We start from the raw sequence: 17414 nt of genomic DNA on the forward strand, positions 1-17414 counted from the left end.
CCGGCGGCAAATATTTATAGTGCAGGGTTCACCGCAAATAGTGTAGGGGAAACTAGTAGCGGGAAAACTCAATGGTTCCGTTTTACTTACTAAAAGCAAAATATTACAAAACAACAAATTATTTACCATTTACAGAGATTGTAAAGACTGAATAAACCCACGTCTCTTTCATACAGTGTTTATCAGTTATTAGAACTGTGAGGAAAATGTGCTAAGACTCAAAGTTACAGCTGTTGTTCTTGGCAATGATAAACTGTAGACTATTATCAATAGTTACGTGATTTATTCAGTGTATTAGATGAATGCTGAATAAACAACAATAAATATTCAAATAAAGTTCAATTCAATTCATTTTTATTTGTATTACACCAAATCATAAGATACATTATCAAGGCACTATCTATCTATCTATCTATCTATCTATCTATATATCTATCTATGAAATAATATCAAATAGTACCTGCAGTGTTTAACACACTGAAAAAGACAAAAAATGACTACCAACAACAATCTTTTCCCCTTTTTTGGAAACAATCTGCATTAAATGTCAGTATGAGGGTGATTCCTTTTCCTTTTATGTTACAAATTGTTATAACTCTATATCACCTTGGGAAATATTTGATTTAGTCAGTTTATCAATGTCACCAATAAATTAGAAATAAAACATAATAAAGTAAAATACAAAAATAAAAAATAAAATAAAATAGTCATCATTCCTGTCCACCAAACTATTAGGGACATCTACAAAACTCCTATAGCTCTTTTATGTCACATCTCAGGTGTCCCAAAGCACAAAACCCATCGGTTTCATGGGGGAAGTTTATTGATAAATGCACTTTATTATATGGTTTCACCAAATTTCTGTATTTCATTATAAGAGTGAGTGTATATTTTCATTTCCTATTACTCACATTAGAAACAGGGCACAAGCCAAAGCAAACAAAGGTACAGCCATCACTATGACCATTCTATTCATGAACACAGTGTCCAGGGAGTGAACTGCAGTCAGCAGAGACGACTGCTCAGAGGAAGGAGTCACTGGTTTCAGTGGTGACTCAGGAGCTGGAGGCTTCAGCAGGGGCAGGTTCTGCCTCCTCTGCTCCTCCAGGGCATTGATGAGGAATGCCAGCGCCCTGCGGGGGAAGACTTTCGTGGAGAAGAGGTTGCACTTGGAGACGAAGAAGTGAGGGAGGGAGCTTCTCCGTGCATGGTCCTCCAGACACCCGAGGAGGTGAAGGAAGCAGACAGGGAGCTGTTGAGGAGTCCACATGGAGTCGTTGAACCTGACAGACGAGACACAGGGGGAAGATGGGAGTGAAATGAAAATCTGAAGGAATGATGACACTGAGAGAATTCTGTTACAAAACCAATCCAAACACTGCTAGCAGCCCTATTGCTAATGCTACAACAATAACACCAATGATAAATCAATAGGACTACAACTACTGATTATTTGTGTTATTGATTAATCTAATAATCATTTAGAAGGACACCTAAACCATGAGCTGAAACTCACTATAAAGCTGACCTTTCACATTTTCACATCACATCATTTTCATCCTCAATATACAATGATACAACTACAACTATTAGTACTACAACACTACTCGTACAGCTACTACTACTACAATAGCAACCACTACTATGATAATAATTACATGTTGATGATAAGACAGATGAGTACCTGATGGAGAGCGTGTGGAGGAAGACCGTCTTCCCATGGTACGAGCAGAGGTCATCGAGCTCTTTGGGAAAACGTTGCTTCAGACCCTCGATCAGGGATTTGAGGAGCATCAGACACTGCTTACTGTTAGAGAGGAGATGAAACTATTTGTTGTAAAAAGACCCCAAGAAAAGATTAAAACCTTTTTTTTTTTTTTTTTTTAAATATGGTATCTATAATTGAAAAACTTGAAAAGCTTCTTCAGTTAGAGGCTGTTATGGTTCCCTGTTATGTTATTGTTGAATCTATAGAGTATTAAGTATTTTGTAACTGTGTTTTTTATAAGGCAACTTTTATAAAATACATTATGAATTGTATCTATTTTTCTTTTCTAATGGTTAAAGGGGCTATCTGTAAGTTTTCTCAGCTCCTGAACGAGGTCTCTTGTCCGGAGCGGATGGCGGTGATGGTGGTGTTGTCTTTATAACACAAGGGGTTATAATACGTTCTCTGAGCAGCTACTTCTTCAGGGCAGACCAGAGGCTACAGTGAGTCGCTAACGTAAAGTGACAAGACGGGCCAGGGCTAGCTGGTTAGCGCTAACTTCAGTACAAGAAAAGACCAGATAGAGACAAGAACTCCTGTTTCGTGTAGACTGATAAGTAAACAGCTGTTAATGTTAACGTTAGCTATGTAGCGATAGAAAAACCTACAAATAACTCCTGTAACAAATCATTTACTAACACTTTAATCATCAGCTATAAACCATTACTAAGAAATATTTGGGTTGCCAAGTTGTGAATAACTGTGAAAACTCCTCCTCTCTAATGCACCACTCTAGACAAGCCTGCACAGCTCCTGCAGCTAATACAATGACTGGATAGACAAAGAGCGCCATCTGTGACGAGATGTAAAGATGAGAGAGTGAGTCACAGTCTCACCGGCAGCACTTGGTGGCGTTGCTCTCACAGCAGGTTTTGGTGTTGCCATGAGACGTGATCATCTTCTTCTCAATGAGAGAGAAAGAAATCCTCCAGCTCTCTGATGCAGAAAGACAAAACAACCTGATGAGACAATGCCGCTGTGAACATGCACACATGCACTCAGTATTGGTTGTGCATGAAATACATAAGTGGCACATTCTTTTATTTACACCTTCTGACATTTGAAGAATTTGGCTTTTGAAAGAAGATTAATGGGAGCTAGGACTGAGTGATGTGTGTTCTGCCTGAAAAGTACAATGTCAAGGAGCAACTCGCCACAAAATAAAATGTCAGTCATTAACTAGTAATCTCTGTTAAGTTTGTATGAAAAACTAGAATTAATGTCTCGGGGGATCCCTGCGCCACTCAGACTAGTTTCAGGTTACATCCCTGTTCATCCAGAGTCTTATAAAATCTGAACCATTTGTGTGATTTTTTTTGTCAAATCTAATCAGTCCTTGAGTCCAAGTGAATGTTTGTGCCAAATGTGAAGGGATTCCCTTGAAGAGTTCTCGAGATATTGCATTCACAAGCCACTGTGACCTTTGACCTTTGACCACCACAATCACAAAACACAATAAGGTCACCACATTTTCAGCTTGTGATACATGATTCAAGGATTTTATATGGGATTAATTGCAACAAATGATATGGTGTTGTTGTTTTCTCTCACCTTTAGCTTCCTCCTTGTTTCCTTGGTTTCGACCTTTGAGCCTCTTCGGTACAAAGTAACACGGCAAGCTCTTGATCTCTTGGCGAACCTTCTTCCCCAGCCAGTCGTCCACATCTGGACCGTTACGGACGGCGAGTGGCCAGCCCTGAGAGGAGTGGACCTACATTCAGGAACAAAAACAAATATGAGGTCACATTAGGTCAAAATAAGTACAATTATATTTCTTTGTGATCTGGTAATGATTTTCACCACTCACTATCAACACTGCTTCCCAGAGAATCATGGGTACACATATTGAAACAAACAATAAAAGTCTTCACAGCATGTCAGTGACGTCCACAGAGACCAGGAGACCACTTGGTTCCCCTGGAGACCGGACCAGCATTATGACTGTTAGCTCTACAGGTTTCAAATAAATGTGGATCCCACGTCTCTGAAGACTTTGTCTCTGACAGTTTTGTCTGTAATACCCTCATTATGTTTTTGAGCAATCCAAACAAGACATTAACGTGGATGTGTGATATTATTTCTGTAGATAATCAGACGAAACATTTACCTCCAGAGCAGGAACCACGTCCACAGAGATTATCTCTTCACTGTTGTCCTCAGTTCTGCACAGAGACAACGTCACTGCAGGCGAGTGTGGACGCTTCCTGTTCACCTCCCAGCGATATCGACTGTCATGCACTGGAAACACAGAGAAGAGGACACAGACAGGAGACATGAGTAGCTTCATCTCGTGCTTCCTAAAGTGCAACCGAGGTTCCCGAACAAACCAGGCCAGAGTATTATAGTGAGTGGTGACCTCTCTGCACAATGTCTAAGAAATAAATGTGAATAAAATAAATAAATACACGTAATTTAATTAAAAGTACCAATCCAATACTGATGAAATACTCCATCACTGTATTACCAAGAACATGTACGTCGAGTATAAAAAGTGAAAATGGCCTCTGTGAATGTTATAGAATTTTCATTATGGATTAATCTGCTGATTGTTTCTTTGATCGATCCATCAGATTTTCCTGGAGCCAAAGACGATTCAAATTACTGGAATTTAAGACAATAAAAGCAACAAATCATCACATTTGAGAAAGTGAAACCATGAAATGTTTGGGCTTTTTGCATAGAAATAACTTCAACAATTAATCTGCTATCAGAGCAGTTCATTCAAATTCATTTTCTAATAACTTGCTAATCAACTAATTGAATAATCGTTTAAGATCCAAATTTATATGATAATTAGATTCTTCTTTCATAATGCAACATATTTTAAAAGCTTCATGTGTTTTCTATGTCAAATCCATGGAAGAGGAATAATAATTATAATTATTAATTATTAATCTTCTAAAAAAAATGTTCACATGTGGCCCTAATCCTCTTCCTTAACAATCTGAAAAGTAACTGGTAACTATAGCTGAAAGAAAATAGAGAGAAAATAGAAATACTGAAGTACCTCAATTGTTTCCATGTAAGTACAGTACTTGAGTAAATGCACCACCTGATGTAAAGAGGATTATTTCCTTTAGGAGACTTTAATTTCCCTCCAGTACATGTCAGATTATTGACAGGGAAATGAAAAGACACCAGCAGCAGAAAGTGGAGAGATGATTGACTCAATATAAAGATCAGAGGTGGAGCAGAAAACCTTTGTAGGTCTTGAGGAACTTGCGGACCAGGCGATACATCTCACTCAGGACCTTGCTGGATGAGAGGGTTCGCTCATTCTCCAACAGAAAGGCCTGGATGGGGGACCGAGTGGCCCGGTTTAGATCGAGCCGGTAGAAGAGTCCATGGTCCAGCTCCGTCATGATGAGGCGTGAAGGAGCCTGAAGCTTCAGCATCATGTCGAACTCATCAGGGCTGTGGATCTGAAGAAGAAGGGATCAAATAAAATATTCTGCTCTTTTCTTTAGAAAAGTGAGAGTGGGAGAGTTTCACGACCTCACCTTCACTTTCTCAAAGTAGCTGCCGGTGGTGAGGAACTCAGCCGTCTGGAAAAAAGGCTGATCACTGCTGCTCCTCAGGAACTTCAGCAGGTTCTCTCTGAAATCGTTCACCACCGCTGCAGCCCAGCTCCGCTCCCCCTGCCGGATCTTGAGGTCTTCGGCGTTGTCTTTGATCCACTTTGTCAGCTGTGGAGAGATGGAGACCGACTCCTCCGCCGTGGATCCCTCCCCTGCAAAGTGACACAGACAAGATTTAAGTGAATGAGGAGTGAGAGTCAACAACTCCTCCAAATCTCCAAAGCATTACCAATAATGACAACCCATGTAATATACATTTACATTTATGTCCCTAAATCAACAGTGATGTTGACATGCGTGTCACTTATGTTACTATCATATATATAGAGCCTCTGGACATATGAGGATATCCATTTATAACATATGAAATACCCACAGTAAAATTTGTTTTATTAAAAAAATGTCTATATGATGAATTTTTATTTGGTATAAGATGTTGTGACCATATATGTTAATGATTTAATTTATATATTCTGGTTTACTAAAACAGCATAGGCGTATATATATATATATATATATATATATATATGTTTCTGTATGTTTTTCAAATCAATTTCATATTAACTTTAAATATGTCTCAGACTTTTGGACCCTATACTGTTTATAATATTAAAATATACTGACAGGCTTTGGGATGGATGTATTTTTTTGTAACATATGTCTAAAATATAAACATTAAATAAACATACATATTTGTACGGGCTAGAAATATATGACAATATATGAAATTATTCCAACTTCTAATAGGTTTCATATATTTTATTTATATTTCGTAATTTTTTACATGTATGTTTTTATTTAATATGTACATACATTATATGTCATATATACGAATTCAATATATGTACATATATTACATTTGCGTGTGGGAACTAAGCCGACAGAAAAATGCCAGAGACTTTGAGATTAAGCTGCAGAACTGTTGGTACGGAAGGTGAGAAGTTTTCTGCAGCATCACCTGTTTTTGATGATTGTTGTTGCTGAACTCTCTGAACTCTCTGTCTCTGATTGAGGCGTGGAGACGGCGTCGCTTCAGTCGGACTGACCTCTCTGAGGCTCAACTCTCTGGCCTCTCCATCCATAACTCGTCTCCTCTCAGCCTTTAACAAACCTGTACACAGATAGGGACAATAACTTTCAGTTATGTGCATGTCTAATGGATGTGGTTTGTTTATTAACTCAATAACATTACAATAACATTGAATAACATCATGGATCTCAGTCATTCTCTTTAACACTGATGGAGCTTTAACATAATGTTTTAATGTGTAGTAGAAACATAAAGTAGCAGAAAATGGAAAATTTGTAATTAAGAGCAGTGTTTGAATAAATGTACTAAGGTACTTTACACCATTGAGTAATGTGAACACAAATTATTCATTTTTTTGAATAAAGAAAGATTAAATCGTGACATGATCAGTACCTATTAGAGAATAGAATATATATTTTTGCAAGCACTTTTTTAGCTCAATCAAGTAAAATTTAAAATACGAGCACAATATGTCCTTATTGTCTTTCTATTGTCTTTAGCAGAATGCCATGGAGGTCTGAAGATGAATCCTTTTGGCTTTTGACTTGCACTCAGCACCATTTGTCACAGTTTGTACAAGGCAACTGGAAGGAGCATCCAAATACAGACACGGGACAGTTCAGGAATTTCATGAGAGGAAATGGTGATATTACAGTAAAAGCTTGCAGTACAGTAAAATTAGGTAGACAGACAGACGGATAGATAGATAGATAGATAGATAGATAGATAGATAGATAGATAGATAGATAGATAGATAGATAGATAGATAGATAGATAGATAGATAGATAGATAGATAGATAGATAGATAGATAGATAGATAGATTTTTAGTCTTTAATTTGGTTCTGAAGATTTCTGATGTTGACAGAATATACTATGATTTATTGTTATCATCTATTTCATGTTTACTTGTATAGCACTGAGTAAATAAATGGCCTTAGCTAATTTGCGATCCCTGTCCCTAAATGGTCTCTTAAAAATAATAAACTATATAGTACCAATAGATATAATCAGAAGGACAATACATACAAAACAGCACAAGACACAAACACTTTACAAACAATGATACAATAAAAATACTATAAAACAGCTAGTAGATGATTCATGTCTCTGTGACTGATCCCTCTTTAAAACCTGTTTGTGTCAGCAGGTAAACTCACCTGGATCAGAAGCGTCTTGAGCGTTGAGAACGGAGCTGCTCTCTATTGTGTTATACTGCAGTGTGTCATCCTCTCCTGCTCTATCCAGTATCTTCACTTTCACTTTCAGTTCCCATGAAATCTAATGTGAGGAAGATGATTTCTTTGTTCCGCCTCTTCCTACTCCTCCTCCTCCTCCTCCTCCTCCTCCTCTTCAGTGGACGTCTGTCTGTTCGTTTATTTCATAAACACTTAAAAGATTTCAAAAGGTTCCTGCAATTAAAACTATTCCACCCAGGAGCAATGCCTACCTGCTGGGCAACGAGTTCCACCAGTGTATGTCTGTGTCGTAGAATCAGAGGACACGCCTTGTGACTTCTTAAAGAGGAGATTATGAGAGTGTTCACAAACAGGCTCTTATGGTTCAGCAGTATTTCTCCATCATTCTGAGTGTTTCTGCTGTTTTTTCCCCTCGTTTGCGTGTCTTGTTTGTCCTCTGGGTGTCGTGATCCAGTTTTCTCCTCCTGCCAATTCACCATCAGCTCATCGGCTCAGAGACCAGACTCCCGCAGTATTAAAACCCTGGTGCTTCACTCCACAGACACCGTGCTAACCCTCTGTTTGCCTTCAGGTTTTCAGGTTCACTGCTCCCTGACTTCCTGGTTTACCTGCCACGCTCAGCTCCTGGTTTGTTTCCTGTACCTGCTGTAGAGTCGGACCACCACCTGCCTGCTGAACACAGGCCCCGGACCACAGGCCCAGCATTAAGTGACTGTTCATATTTCTGGTTGTGAGGACAATCAAATGACTATAAACAGACCAAAACCACCACAAAGAGATGGAGAATACAGACAAAGAGACAGAAAACAACCACAGAGACATCTCTTTGACTCTCTAGCTCTTTGTCTTATGTAGGAGGGGTGGAGGGGCTTTTACGTGTCTCTGCCCATGGGCCCATTGTCTCATTATCTACAATATAGTCATCTAAAGTTATCTTAGAATCTGCAATAAAAATGTCAAAAAGAGTATAGAGTATTATGTAAAATTCAACCCGATGGTGACGCTAGATCAACCAGAAGTGTTAGTGTCAACAACCATCAAGACACTGTACTCTACTGATTAGGTTTCCATTGACAGAACAGATGTGAGTGGGAATATCAGAAGTTTATGGTCTTGTAAAGTCTGAAGTTAAAGGACCAGTGTGGAGGATTTAGCGGCCTCTAGTGTTGAGGTTGCAGATTGCAACCAACTGACTAACCCTCCCTTCAGAGTGTGTAGGAGAACCTACAGTGGCCTTAAGGTCATGTAACATTGTGAAACACCCTCTCTGGAGCCAGTGTTTGGTTTGTGTCTCCGAGGCTACGGCAGAAACATGGCGGTGCAACATGGAGGAGGACTCGACTGACTTGACGACACCGACAGCCACAGTCTGTAAATTTGTGATTTTTTTCTGATTTTGTTTTGAGTTGTTTTGATATTTTCACACTGTGAAAAAAAAAAAAGGAGGATGTTTGTTGTGTGTCATATGAAGTAATATGAGGTGATGGTGAGTTGATGTTGTACCACATGATTCTACTCACCACTAATCTTGTAGACGTCCTGCAGGGGCAGATGGAGGGGCTTGTCAGTATATTACTACATATATTGTAAAGGAATGAGCCCTGAGGTGCTCCGTAGATGAACTGGGAAGTATAGGATGTAAAGTCACCAATAAAACTAAAAGTGCCCCTGATACGCCTGAAGATGTTCAAGATATAGTGTTTATAACCTTGATAACAATAGTACAAACATTGCAACAGAGCAGTGACATTAACTACACCTGCAACCTCACACTGTTCATGTTTTCCCGGTCTCATTGTGCTTTAGCTGGTGTGTTTGTGTGTTAAAACCTTTAACTACTCAGGTGTCGCCAACACAAACCTCGGCGGCTTCCTTCTCGAACTTCTCGATGGTTCTCTTGTCGATTCCTCCGCACTTGTAGATCAGGTGACCGGTGGTGGTGGATTTGTCGGATTATTATTATTTTGGTGCTTGAAAAACATGCAAGTAAAATAGGAGATAAATGTATAATAAATGCCTAAAATAAAAAGTGTTGTCTGTCACTTTAACCATGCAAGAATATGAGACAGAGAGTGGAGAGTCCACAGATTGTAACAGCATTTAAACCTTTTTTCTACTTTGTATTATCACAAAGATATTGATGGAAACATCTGTCAAACTCAGTACTTTTCTAGACTTTTCCTACACGTTGTAGATATAACGAATATGGTAATCAAAAAAAAACATTTTTATGAGTATAGTCCCTAGGCGTAACACCAAAAGGGACGAGATTGATGGTACAGCAACTCTGCGACTGGCTCAGGATGTAGGATTGTGCTCAGGCACTGGAAAACAAAAAATATCATCAGCTTTCAACGGCTGGTTGGGAGAAATGACCAAAACAGCCAAGTATGATGAACTATAATTCATTTTTAAATTAAACAATAGGTAGGAAGGTTTTTGGGGCCCCTACATGAATATAATATTCACTGGCTAACCAGGTGATACCAATGTGTGTGTCATTTTTTTTCTTCCCTGTCTTTGGTGTTCTTAGTTGAATTGTTTTTATTATTATTATCGATACCTCTTCTCGGTTTGTGTCTTACTGTGTCATTTTTTTTTTTGGAAAAGAAACAAAAAGTCAATCAGAATAAAAGAAAACATATAATCCATTATCATTTTACAATTTCATGAGAACAGGCTGAAAACTGATAATCAGTGTGTTTTGACCTTTCTGACCGACTGTAGTTGTGGGTGAAGTGTGTGTGTGTGAAGCAGTTTCTTCTAACACTAATATATTAAAACACAAAAGAAACATTTTAATTTGGCAATGTTTAAGATTTTTATTGTTTTGGCTTCAACTTAATCATGATCACAGTTTCCCCTAAAAGGCACATGCCTTCCTTTCCTGCGGAAACTTTTGCGATGGGTTTTAATCAGCATAAGCCAGTCCTTAAGTAAAGAGCTGTGCCTCAGAGAAGACGGCGCTGGGTAGCAGGGAAGAAGAAGGAAGGATGGGTCGGCCCGCTGCTGCTGAGACATGACTTTTTGTTGGACGTCCTGCATGAGAATTCATTTCTTCTTCTCGGCCTTCTGTGCAGACTTGGTGACCTTTCCACCGGAGGGGAGCTTCTTCTCGACGGACTTGATGACGCCGACAGCCACGGTCTGCCTCATGTCACGCACAGCGAAGCGACCTGAGAGGAAGAGACAAGAACCGGCACAAACAGAGGAGTCAGTGAGAAGCTTAAACATGTTTCAAGCTCAGATCCATAAAATGAAGGGAGCGACTGTAAGAGCAACTGTCAGCATCAGGGTCAACTACATAAACAGACGAAAAGGAAAGAAACATATCAAGGGCTATAAAGCTTAAAATGCATATGTGGTATTAGTATAAATACAGTATATATATATATTATAAGTAAATTAAAAACTGATCAAAAATATTAATTTTGACATAAATTGCATCAGTGTTTACAATTAAACTGGTGGACCATAATTATACAAAGTCAATTTTACTAAAACACATTTAACTAGGCAAATTAACAGAATGAAAATAATTTCACTTTTCATATTTTTACATTTGATGCTCATTTTAGCCTGAATCTTTATCAACAATCAGCCGTGATGAAAACAAATGATTTGATTCGATTCTGAATCATGACTCCCGACTAGGTGAAAACACGAGGGCTGATTGGTCCTTTCTGGAATCTGGAAACTGTTAACTTAAATGATCATCACCCTTGTTATTCTTTATCAGTGGCTGATTAATCATTAAAAGCTTATTTAACACAAAGTGTATATTTCACCTCTCTGAAAACTTTAATGAGATGGTGTGAAATTTATTTAATAACTGACATGAGATATTTGCACACACAAATTTCTTATTTGTATCACAATTTAGACAAACAACTGCAAATTATTTGATTAATATGTTAAGTAAAAACAGATATTGCTGCTCCTGACCGCCTGTCTTTAACCAAACATTGTTAAAAAAAACTCTAGATAGTAATTCTGCACAACTAACAGGCTTATTGGAGAATGTAGATTATAAGTGATTAAATCTGCAGAGAAACTTAAAGATACATTAACTGAGTGTTTGGCTTTAAAATACAGTTTAACAAATTCTTTCATCAACGAAACAAACACAGTGTTTTACTCACCCAGTGGGGGATACTGGGAGAAGCTCTCAACACACATGGGTTTTCCAGGCACCATGGTGATGATGGCGGCGTCTCCAGACTTGAGAGCCTTGGGGTTATCCTCAAGCTTCTTGCCGGAACGACGGTCGATCTTCTCCTTCAGCTCGCTGAACTTGCAGGCGATGTGAGCGGTGTGGCAGTCCAGCACGGGGGCGTAACCCTGGGAGATCTGGCCGGGGTGGTTCAGGATGATGACCTGCAGAGACGAGGGGAAGAGACATGGAGGTTAGAGGAGCAACACCTGAGATCTGACTGATGCTGGTTTCCTCTGAGTTATTCTGCCAGAGGAGGAGATGAAGATAAACTGCTGTGTGGTTTAACAGAGAAGCTAAATAATAATCACTTTTTAACAGGAATAGTTATGTATAGTTAAAAAAATAGCAGCTTAATGGTTGAGGTGAATACCAGATAGGAGCATCACCCCTGGTTCGATCCGGATCAGGGAATCATATTTAGATATCAGCTGTTAGTGAGAGCTGTGGCATCAAGCGCTCACTTCTCATTTGGCCTGAGATATATATCATACAGTTTGTGCTGGTGGTTTACAGAGGATGAGAGAGCTTTATAGACAGAAGTAAACGCCTCTTCAGACCACAATAACATTTCACTGAGAGAAAATCTTCCTTCCTTAATTTAAAGATGCACCACAGTGATTTAGTGTTGCACTTCTGTAAATTACGGGGACTGACAAGAATCAGGTTTTGAAGAATAAGGCTTCTTTAAGAAGAAAGAGATATCCTGATTCCACAATGCAACTCGACAGCAGCCTTCATCAGACCCCACTGCCTCCAAACAGCCCACTTCTTTGAAACCCCACGCCTGCATCTTAAAACACAGGCTTTCTGTTGAAATGATTTAATTCTGTCTCGTAGTTTTAGTTCTATCTATCCATATATCACTTATTGCAATATTGTTGTTTGATGTTGTATTGCTTTGTGTAGTATGTTTTTAGTGACTGGTAGAAATGAAGGGAACTACTGTTACCATAACGTCTGTGCAAATAGATAAACATAAAATCCCTCAAAGCGAAGCCGAGATAATCCCGAAGATTAACAGATCACAAAGCAATCCGAGGCGAGTTCCTCCGATTGCCTGCTTCCTTCTTTTCATCTTTATTTTCTTCCTCGTTGGTTTCCCTGAGACTCACCTGAGCGGTGAAGTTATCAGCAGCCTGGGGTGGGTCGTTCTTGCTGTCACCAGCCACGTTTCCACGACGGATCTCCTTGACGGACACGTTCTTGACGTTGAAGCCGACGTTGTCACCGGGGAGAGCTTCAGGCAGAGACTCGTGGTGCATCTCCACAGACTTCACCTCAGTGGTCAGGTTGGGGGGAGCGAAGGTGACGACCATGCCAGGCTTCAGGACACCGGTCTCAACACGACCGACGGGGACAGTTCCAATACCTGAGAGTGAGCGGGAGGCAGCGTGTTTCTAATACGCTCTTCATTTTAAAGGTTGACGTGATGTCGTATTGTGTCTACAGGACGTTATGTGAGAATACTTACCACCAATCTTGTAGACGTCCTGCAGGGGCAGACGCAGGGGCTTGTCAGTGGGACGGCTGGGGGGCAGGATGGAGTCCAGAGCCTCCAGCAGGGTAGTACCAGTGGCACCACCCTCTTTACGCTCAATCTTCCAGCCCTTGAACCAGCCCATCTGAAAGGGAGAGTTCAGACACAGGCACAGAAAGGGGAGACAGGGAAAGAGGGCAAAGGTGATGAAGTGATGATTGAAACCAAAAAAAGGGAATAGAAATCACATAAATCTGAGTCGTTATCACAGATATATGATGGACTGATTTACAGGAATTTGATTTGAGGTAAGGTTCAGGAGTTTCCTTCACACCAACTTAATCTTAGCCTGTCATGAGTCCCTCACCTTGTCACTGGCCTCCAGCATGTTGTCTCCATGCCATCCAGAGATGGGGACAAAGGCAACAGTGGCGGGGTTGTAGCCGATCTTCTTGATGTAGGCGCTCACTTCCTTGGTGATTTCCTCAAAACGCTTCTGGCTGTAAGGGGGCTCGGTGGAGTCCATCTTGTTGACACCAACGATGAGCTGTTTCACACCCAGAGTGTAGGCCAGCAGGGCGTGCTCACGGGTCTGGCCGTTCTTGGAGATACCAGCCTCAAACTCACCAACACCAGCGGCAACGACCAGCACAGCGCAGTCAGCCTGAACAGGAAGAACTTTGTAAAACACACACACGCATAGACTAATGTTGTAAGTCAGCTCAGAAAAGATTAGAAACGTTTGCTTTTACCTGAGAGGTACCAGTGATCATGTTCTTGATGAAGTCCCTGTGTCCAGGGGCATCAATGATGGTCACGTAGTACTTGCTGGTCTCGAACTTCCACAGAGCGATATCGATGGTGATACCACGCTCACGCTCGGCCTTCAGTTTGTCCAGCACCCAGGCATACTTGAAGGAGCCCTTGCCCATCTATTGTGATTAAGTCAGCACAAATAAAAACAGGAAATAAAGGGGAAATGTATGAATCAGACAGAAATATTAACTGAAGACATTTTAAGATAAAATTATGCCTCTTTTGGCAGAAAAACTTTTTTCTGTTGCCATCTGCTAATAGACATGAGAAACCTAAATTTTCAGTTAATTACAACTTTACGATATGTAATGGGACTAATTTAATGACACACATTTTTGTTGTTGCTTTGAACCTTATTGAAATAGCAAGTGTCACCCATCACCCCTTCCTCTGCCACCTGAGCATAGTTTCTAAATAGGTGCTCACTGTAAATAGAACAGTCACTGTTTACATTACATTACATAATGCTTGTCTGTTCATCAGGGTAATACAAATACTAATCATGAGCTAATCCCTAGAAGTGTAATTTATTACTACATTAATGATCAGCATCTAGCCCTGTAGGGCTGGGTAAGGTCTGATTTTTTTTTTTTTAATATCTTTGCCAATATGATGCCTGAGTTTCAGCGCTGCTACCAAAGCATTAAATTAAGGGATTTACAAAAATAAAATATAATCTAAAGCTGGGAGGCTACTACTATTACTATACTACTATTACCATATGTTTGAAGCTGCTAATCAGCTCACTTTACTACACTGTGTCTATTTCAATATACATTCTTTCTTTTACTTTACAATATTTAACCGTCCAACAGCTAGGAATATTATTTGTTCCTGTGATTTTGAATGTGTAGTTTCTTCTAAACCATCAGGCTAATGTGTAGAATAATTTAAAGTTTCTAAGTTGCCGTAGCTGAGTGTACCTATATAATCTGTCTAATATTTCATATCGTGTAAATGTGATTTGAAAAAAATCCCATCACAACTGAAAGTCATGTTTTGTTTGACCATAAGGCCGAATATCAAAAAATATTTAGTTGACAATATGTGATAAAGAAAAGCAGGAAATCCTCTTATTCGAGACGCTGGAATCAGAAAGTATTTAGCATTGATTCACTATTTTTGCTTTAGAAATGATTGACACGATTAATCAACAACCAAAATAGTTGCCAAATATTTATTTATCAACTAATCCTTTCATCGACTAATTGCTTCAGCTCTAATGTTGTCATTTATTCTAATATTTACTTAATCATGTATCCAAGAGGGATAATGGTTATAGCTGCATGTAATATAGATATAGTAGAGACTCATTTGTGCTACTTATATTAACCTATGACACATTAAGTTTCGACTTTTATGTGAGATAAAAAAAAAATATGATTAACAGCTTCAAATTTCAACAGGATAATTTGTTACAGCGATGAGAACAGTGCACATCTTCAAACAGTAGGTGGCGGCTTTAACCAGCTAATATCAGTGTGCAGTTCCCACCACACCCCTTACCCACCATCTCTAATGCATATTGGTTGTCTGTATCCCTGTGGTTTCATGTGTGTTAAAAACTTTAAATGTAGTCCTCTGGTGTCGCCAACACAAACCTCGGCGGCTTCCTTCTCGAACTTCTCGATGGTTCTCTTGTCGATTCCTCCGCACTTGTAGATCAGGTGACCGGTGGTGGTGGATTTGCCGGAGTCGACATGGCCAATGACCACGATGTTGATGTGGATCTTTTCCTTTCCCATTTCGATTTACTGTCTATAACGAAACGAGGAACAGATATGTCGACGTTAAAATTAAATATATCAGGTTGTAAACTGTCCCAAGTTAGCTCGTTGGGACCGAAATCAGCTGACGTTAGGGAGTTCATGAGAAGCTAATCAAATTAATAAACACCACGGTGGGTTAGGGAAGTTAGCTTGACTTAAAATTAAATATCAGGTATAAATTTGTCTCAAAATAGCGTGAGTTTTCTAGGGAGGTTCCTCAGACGCTGACTCGATCAAAAATAAGATGACAACACCCATAACATGTAATATGTGTGGTGCATCGATCATTAGGTAGCTGGCCCAATGCCACGTTCATGTCCCATCAATTACACAAAGATTACGATTCCGTTCACTTTAGCCTCATAACTTGGAACCACAAATCTTTTAACTGCAAATAGGAGAAATGGGGAATTTCTAACACTACTGACATCTCCCACTTGCTGAAAAACAAACAGTTATCGTATATATAGTTAACTGTTCGCAGAATAGTAATAAATGCACCATCGCAGGCAATTGCATAAAACTAATGCCTAATATTAACAGTAATTAACTCGATTGAGCTAATAAACTGTCAAAAGTGTAAGGACAGCAGCTAATTGAGGTCGCTTAACCATTCAACCAAGGTTAACACAAGCGATAACCACCTTGGCATAATGCCTTAACACTACCAAGCAAAGGGTGTTTTCCCATTCCGCTGACATCGCTTGAATGCAGCATTAAATGTCGCTGTACCTGCGTAATAAACGTAAATTTTCGTTTCTGTAGCTTTACTGACTTCACAGGGACAAAGTGGGGAAAATACACGAAATCGGAAACTCTTTTCTAGTGAAACTGTCATTGACGATGCTCGTTCACGCCGCCGGAAAGCGACACTGGTGAGTCATGCAGCATGTGCTCGATGCCGGCTACTCGGCCTCCATGTTGCGCCGGGAGCGCAGAGCCGCCATGTTACCAACTGATGCAAGCGCGCACCCCAGCCAACTTACAGCCAGCACTGGGGTGGAAGGGTGCGCGTTCACGAGTGTAGAAAGGACTACCATGACTGGCAGAAAGAAAAATCTGGCAACTCATTTATAGTCAAGTTCACAGTAACTGTTCCCTAATTGCGGGTTTTTGAAAATCCAGGAATATTGAGCTTCATAAGATCAATCTGAATAAGAACGACATTCACTACCACAGTTTGGATGAGAAATACAAAAGGTGAGCTTGCATGTTTTAACCTTTTTAGTATAACCACACTAAAATATAAAATTAGCCAAGCAACATCTGGTCTTTAGTCTAGATTCAGTGATTTTCTGGCTCAGGTCAAAATAAGCAGTTTTAAAATGCCCTACTCTGAATACTACCTCAGCTCAAGTGACTATGCATATTTAAGCATCTATTAAATAGATTTCACCAACCTGTGCACAGCAAATAAGACGTCCCCTGATTTGGAGCGGAGGGAAAAAAGGACAGAATGTGATCTGTCCAGAGTTTTTATACCGAACCAGAAGAGAGGGAGGGCTGTGCATGCTCTTGTTGCTGTCAGACTAAAAAATAAGGGGTGCTATTGGCTGGGGCTG

General features: G+C 39.7%; 2 protein-coding genes across 2 annotated transcripts; both read right to left on the bottom strand.

Moving 5' to 3' along the window:
* Nucleotides 1–337: 337 nt before the first annotated feature.
* LOC130183811 (cyclic GMP-AMP synthase) lies at nucleotides 338–7666 on the bottom strand. The gene is made up of 9 exons (XM_056399531.1): nucleotides 7536–7666; nucleotides 6305–6457; nucleotides 5269–5498; nucleotides 4968–5190; nucleotides 3876–4006; nucleotides 3320–3479; nucleotides 2605–2704; nucleotides 1685–1807; nucleotides 338–1283 (listed from the first exon to the last, which is right to left on the bottom strand). Exons 2-9 carry the CDS (start codon nucleotides 6426–6428, stop codon nucleotides 908–910), a joined length of 1467 nt encoding a protein of 488 aa, XP_056255506.1. The 5' UTR covers nucleotides 6429–6457; nucleotides 7536–7666; the 3' UTR covers nucleotides 338–907.
* A 2716-nt stretch (nucleotides 7667–10382) lies between these two features.
* Nucleotides 10383–17406, bottom strand: LOC130183357 (elongation factor 1-alpha). Its single transcript, XM_056398668.1, has 8 exons — nucleotides 17253–17406; nucleotides 15685–15841; nucleotides 14020–14199; nucleotides 13635–13931; nucleotides 13262–13412; nucleotides 12903–13159; nucleotides 11717–11951; nucleotides 10383–10750 (listed from the first exon to the last, which is right to left on the bottom strand). Exons 2-8 carry the CDS (start codon nucleotides 15826–15828, stop codon nucleotides 10626–10628), a joined length of 1389 nt encoding a protein of 462 aa, XP_056254643.1. The 5' UTR covers nucleotides 15829–15841; nucleotides 17253–17406; the 3' UTR covers nucleotides 10383–10625.
* Nucleotides 17407–17414: the final 8 nt, after the last annotated feature.

Source organism: Seriola aureovittata, chromosome 16 (genome assembly GCF_021018895.1).
Source record: "Seriola aureovittata isolate HTS-2021-v1 ecotype China chromosome 16, ASM2101889v1, whole genome shotgun sequence".
NCBI classification, from domain to species: Eukaryota; Metazoa; Chordata; class Actinopteri; order Carangiformes; family Carangidae; genus Seriola; species Seriola aureovittata.

Coding starts and splice junctions, on each gene's coding strand:
- LOC130183811 (XM_056399531.1), bottom strand. CDS start 6,428: ATGGATGGAGAGGCCAGAGAGTTGAGCCTCAGAGAGGTCAGTCCGACT. Junction 4,007..4,967: donor GTTCCTCAAGACCTACAAAG/GTTTTCTGCTCC, acceptor CTGTGTTTCCAG/TGCATGACAGTCGATATCGC. Junction 2,705..3,319: donor AAACAAGGAGGAAGCTAAAG/GTGAGAGAAAAC, acceptor TTTCTGCATCAG/AGAGCTGGAGGATTTCTTTC.
- LOC130183357 (XM_056398668.1), bottom strand. CDS start 15,828: ATGGGAAAGGAAAAGATCCACATCAACATCGTGGTCATTGGCCATGTC. Junction 14,200..15,684: donor TCGAGAAGGAAGCCGCCGAG/GTTTGTGTTGGC, acceptor TAATCACAATAG/ATGGGCAAGGGCTCCTTCAA. Junction 13,932..14,019: donor TGATCACTGGTACCTCTCAG/GTAAAAGCAAAC, acceptor CTTCCTGTTCAG/GCTGACTGCGCTGTGCTGGT.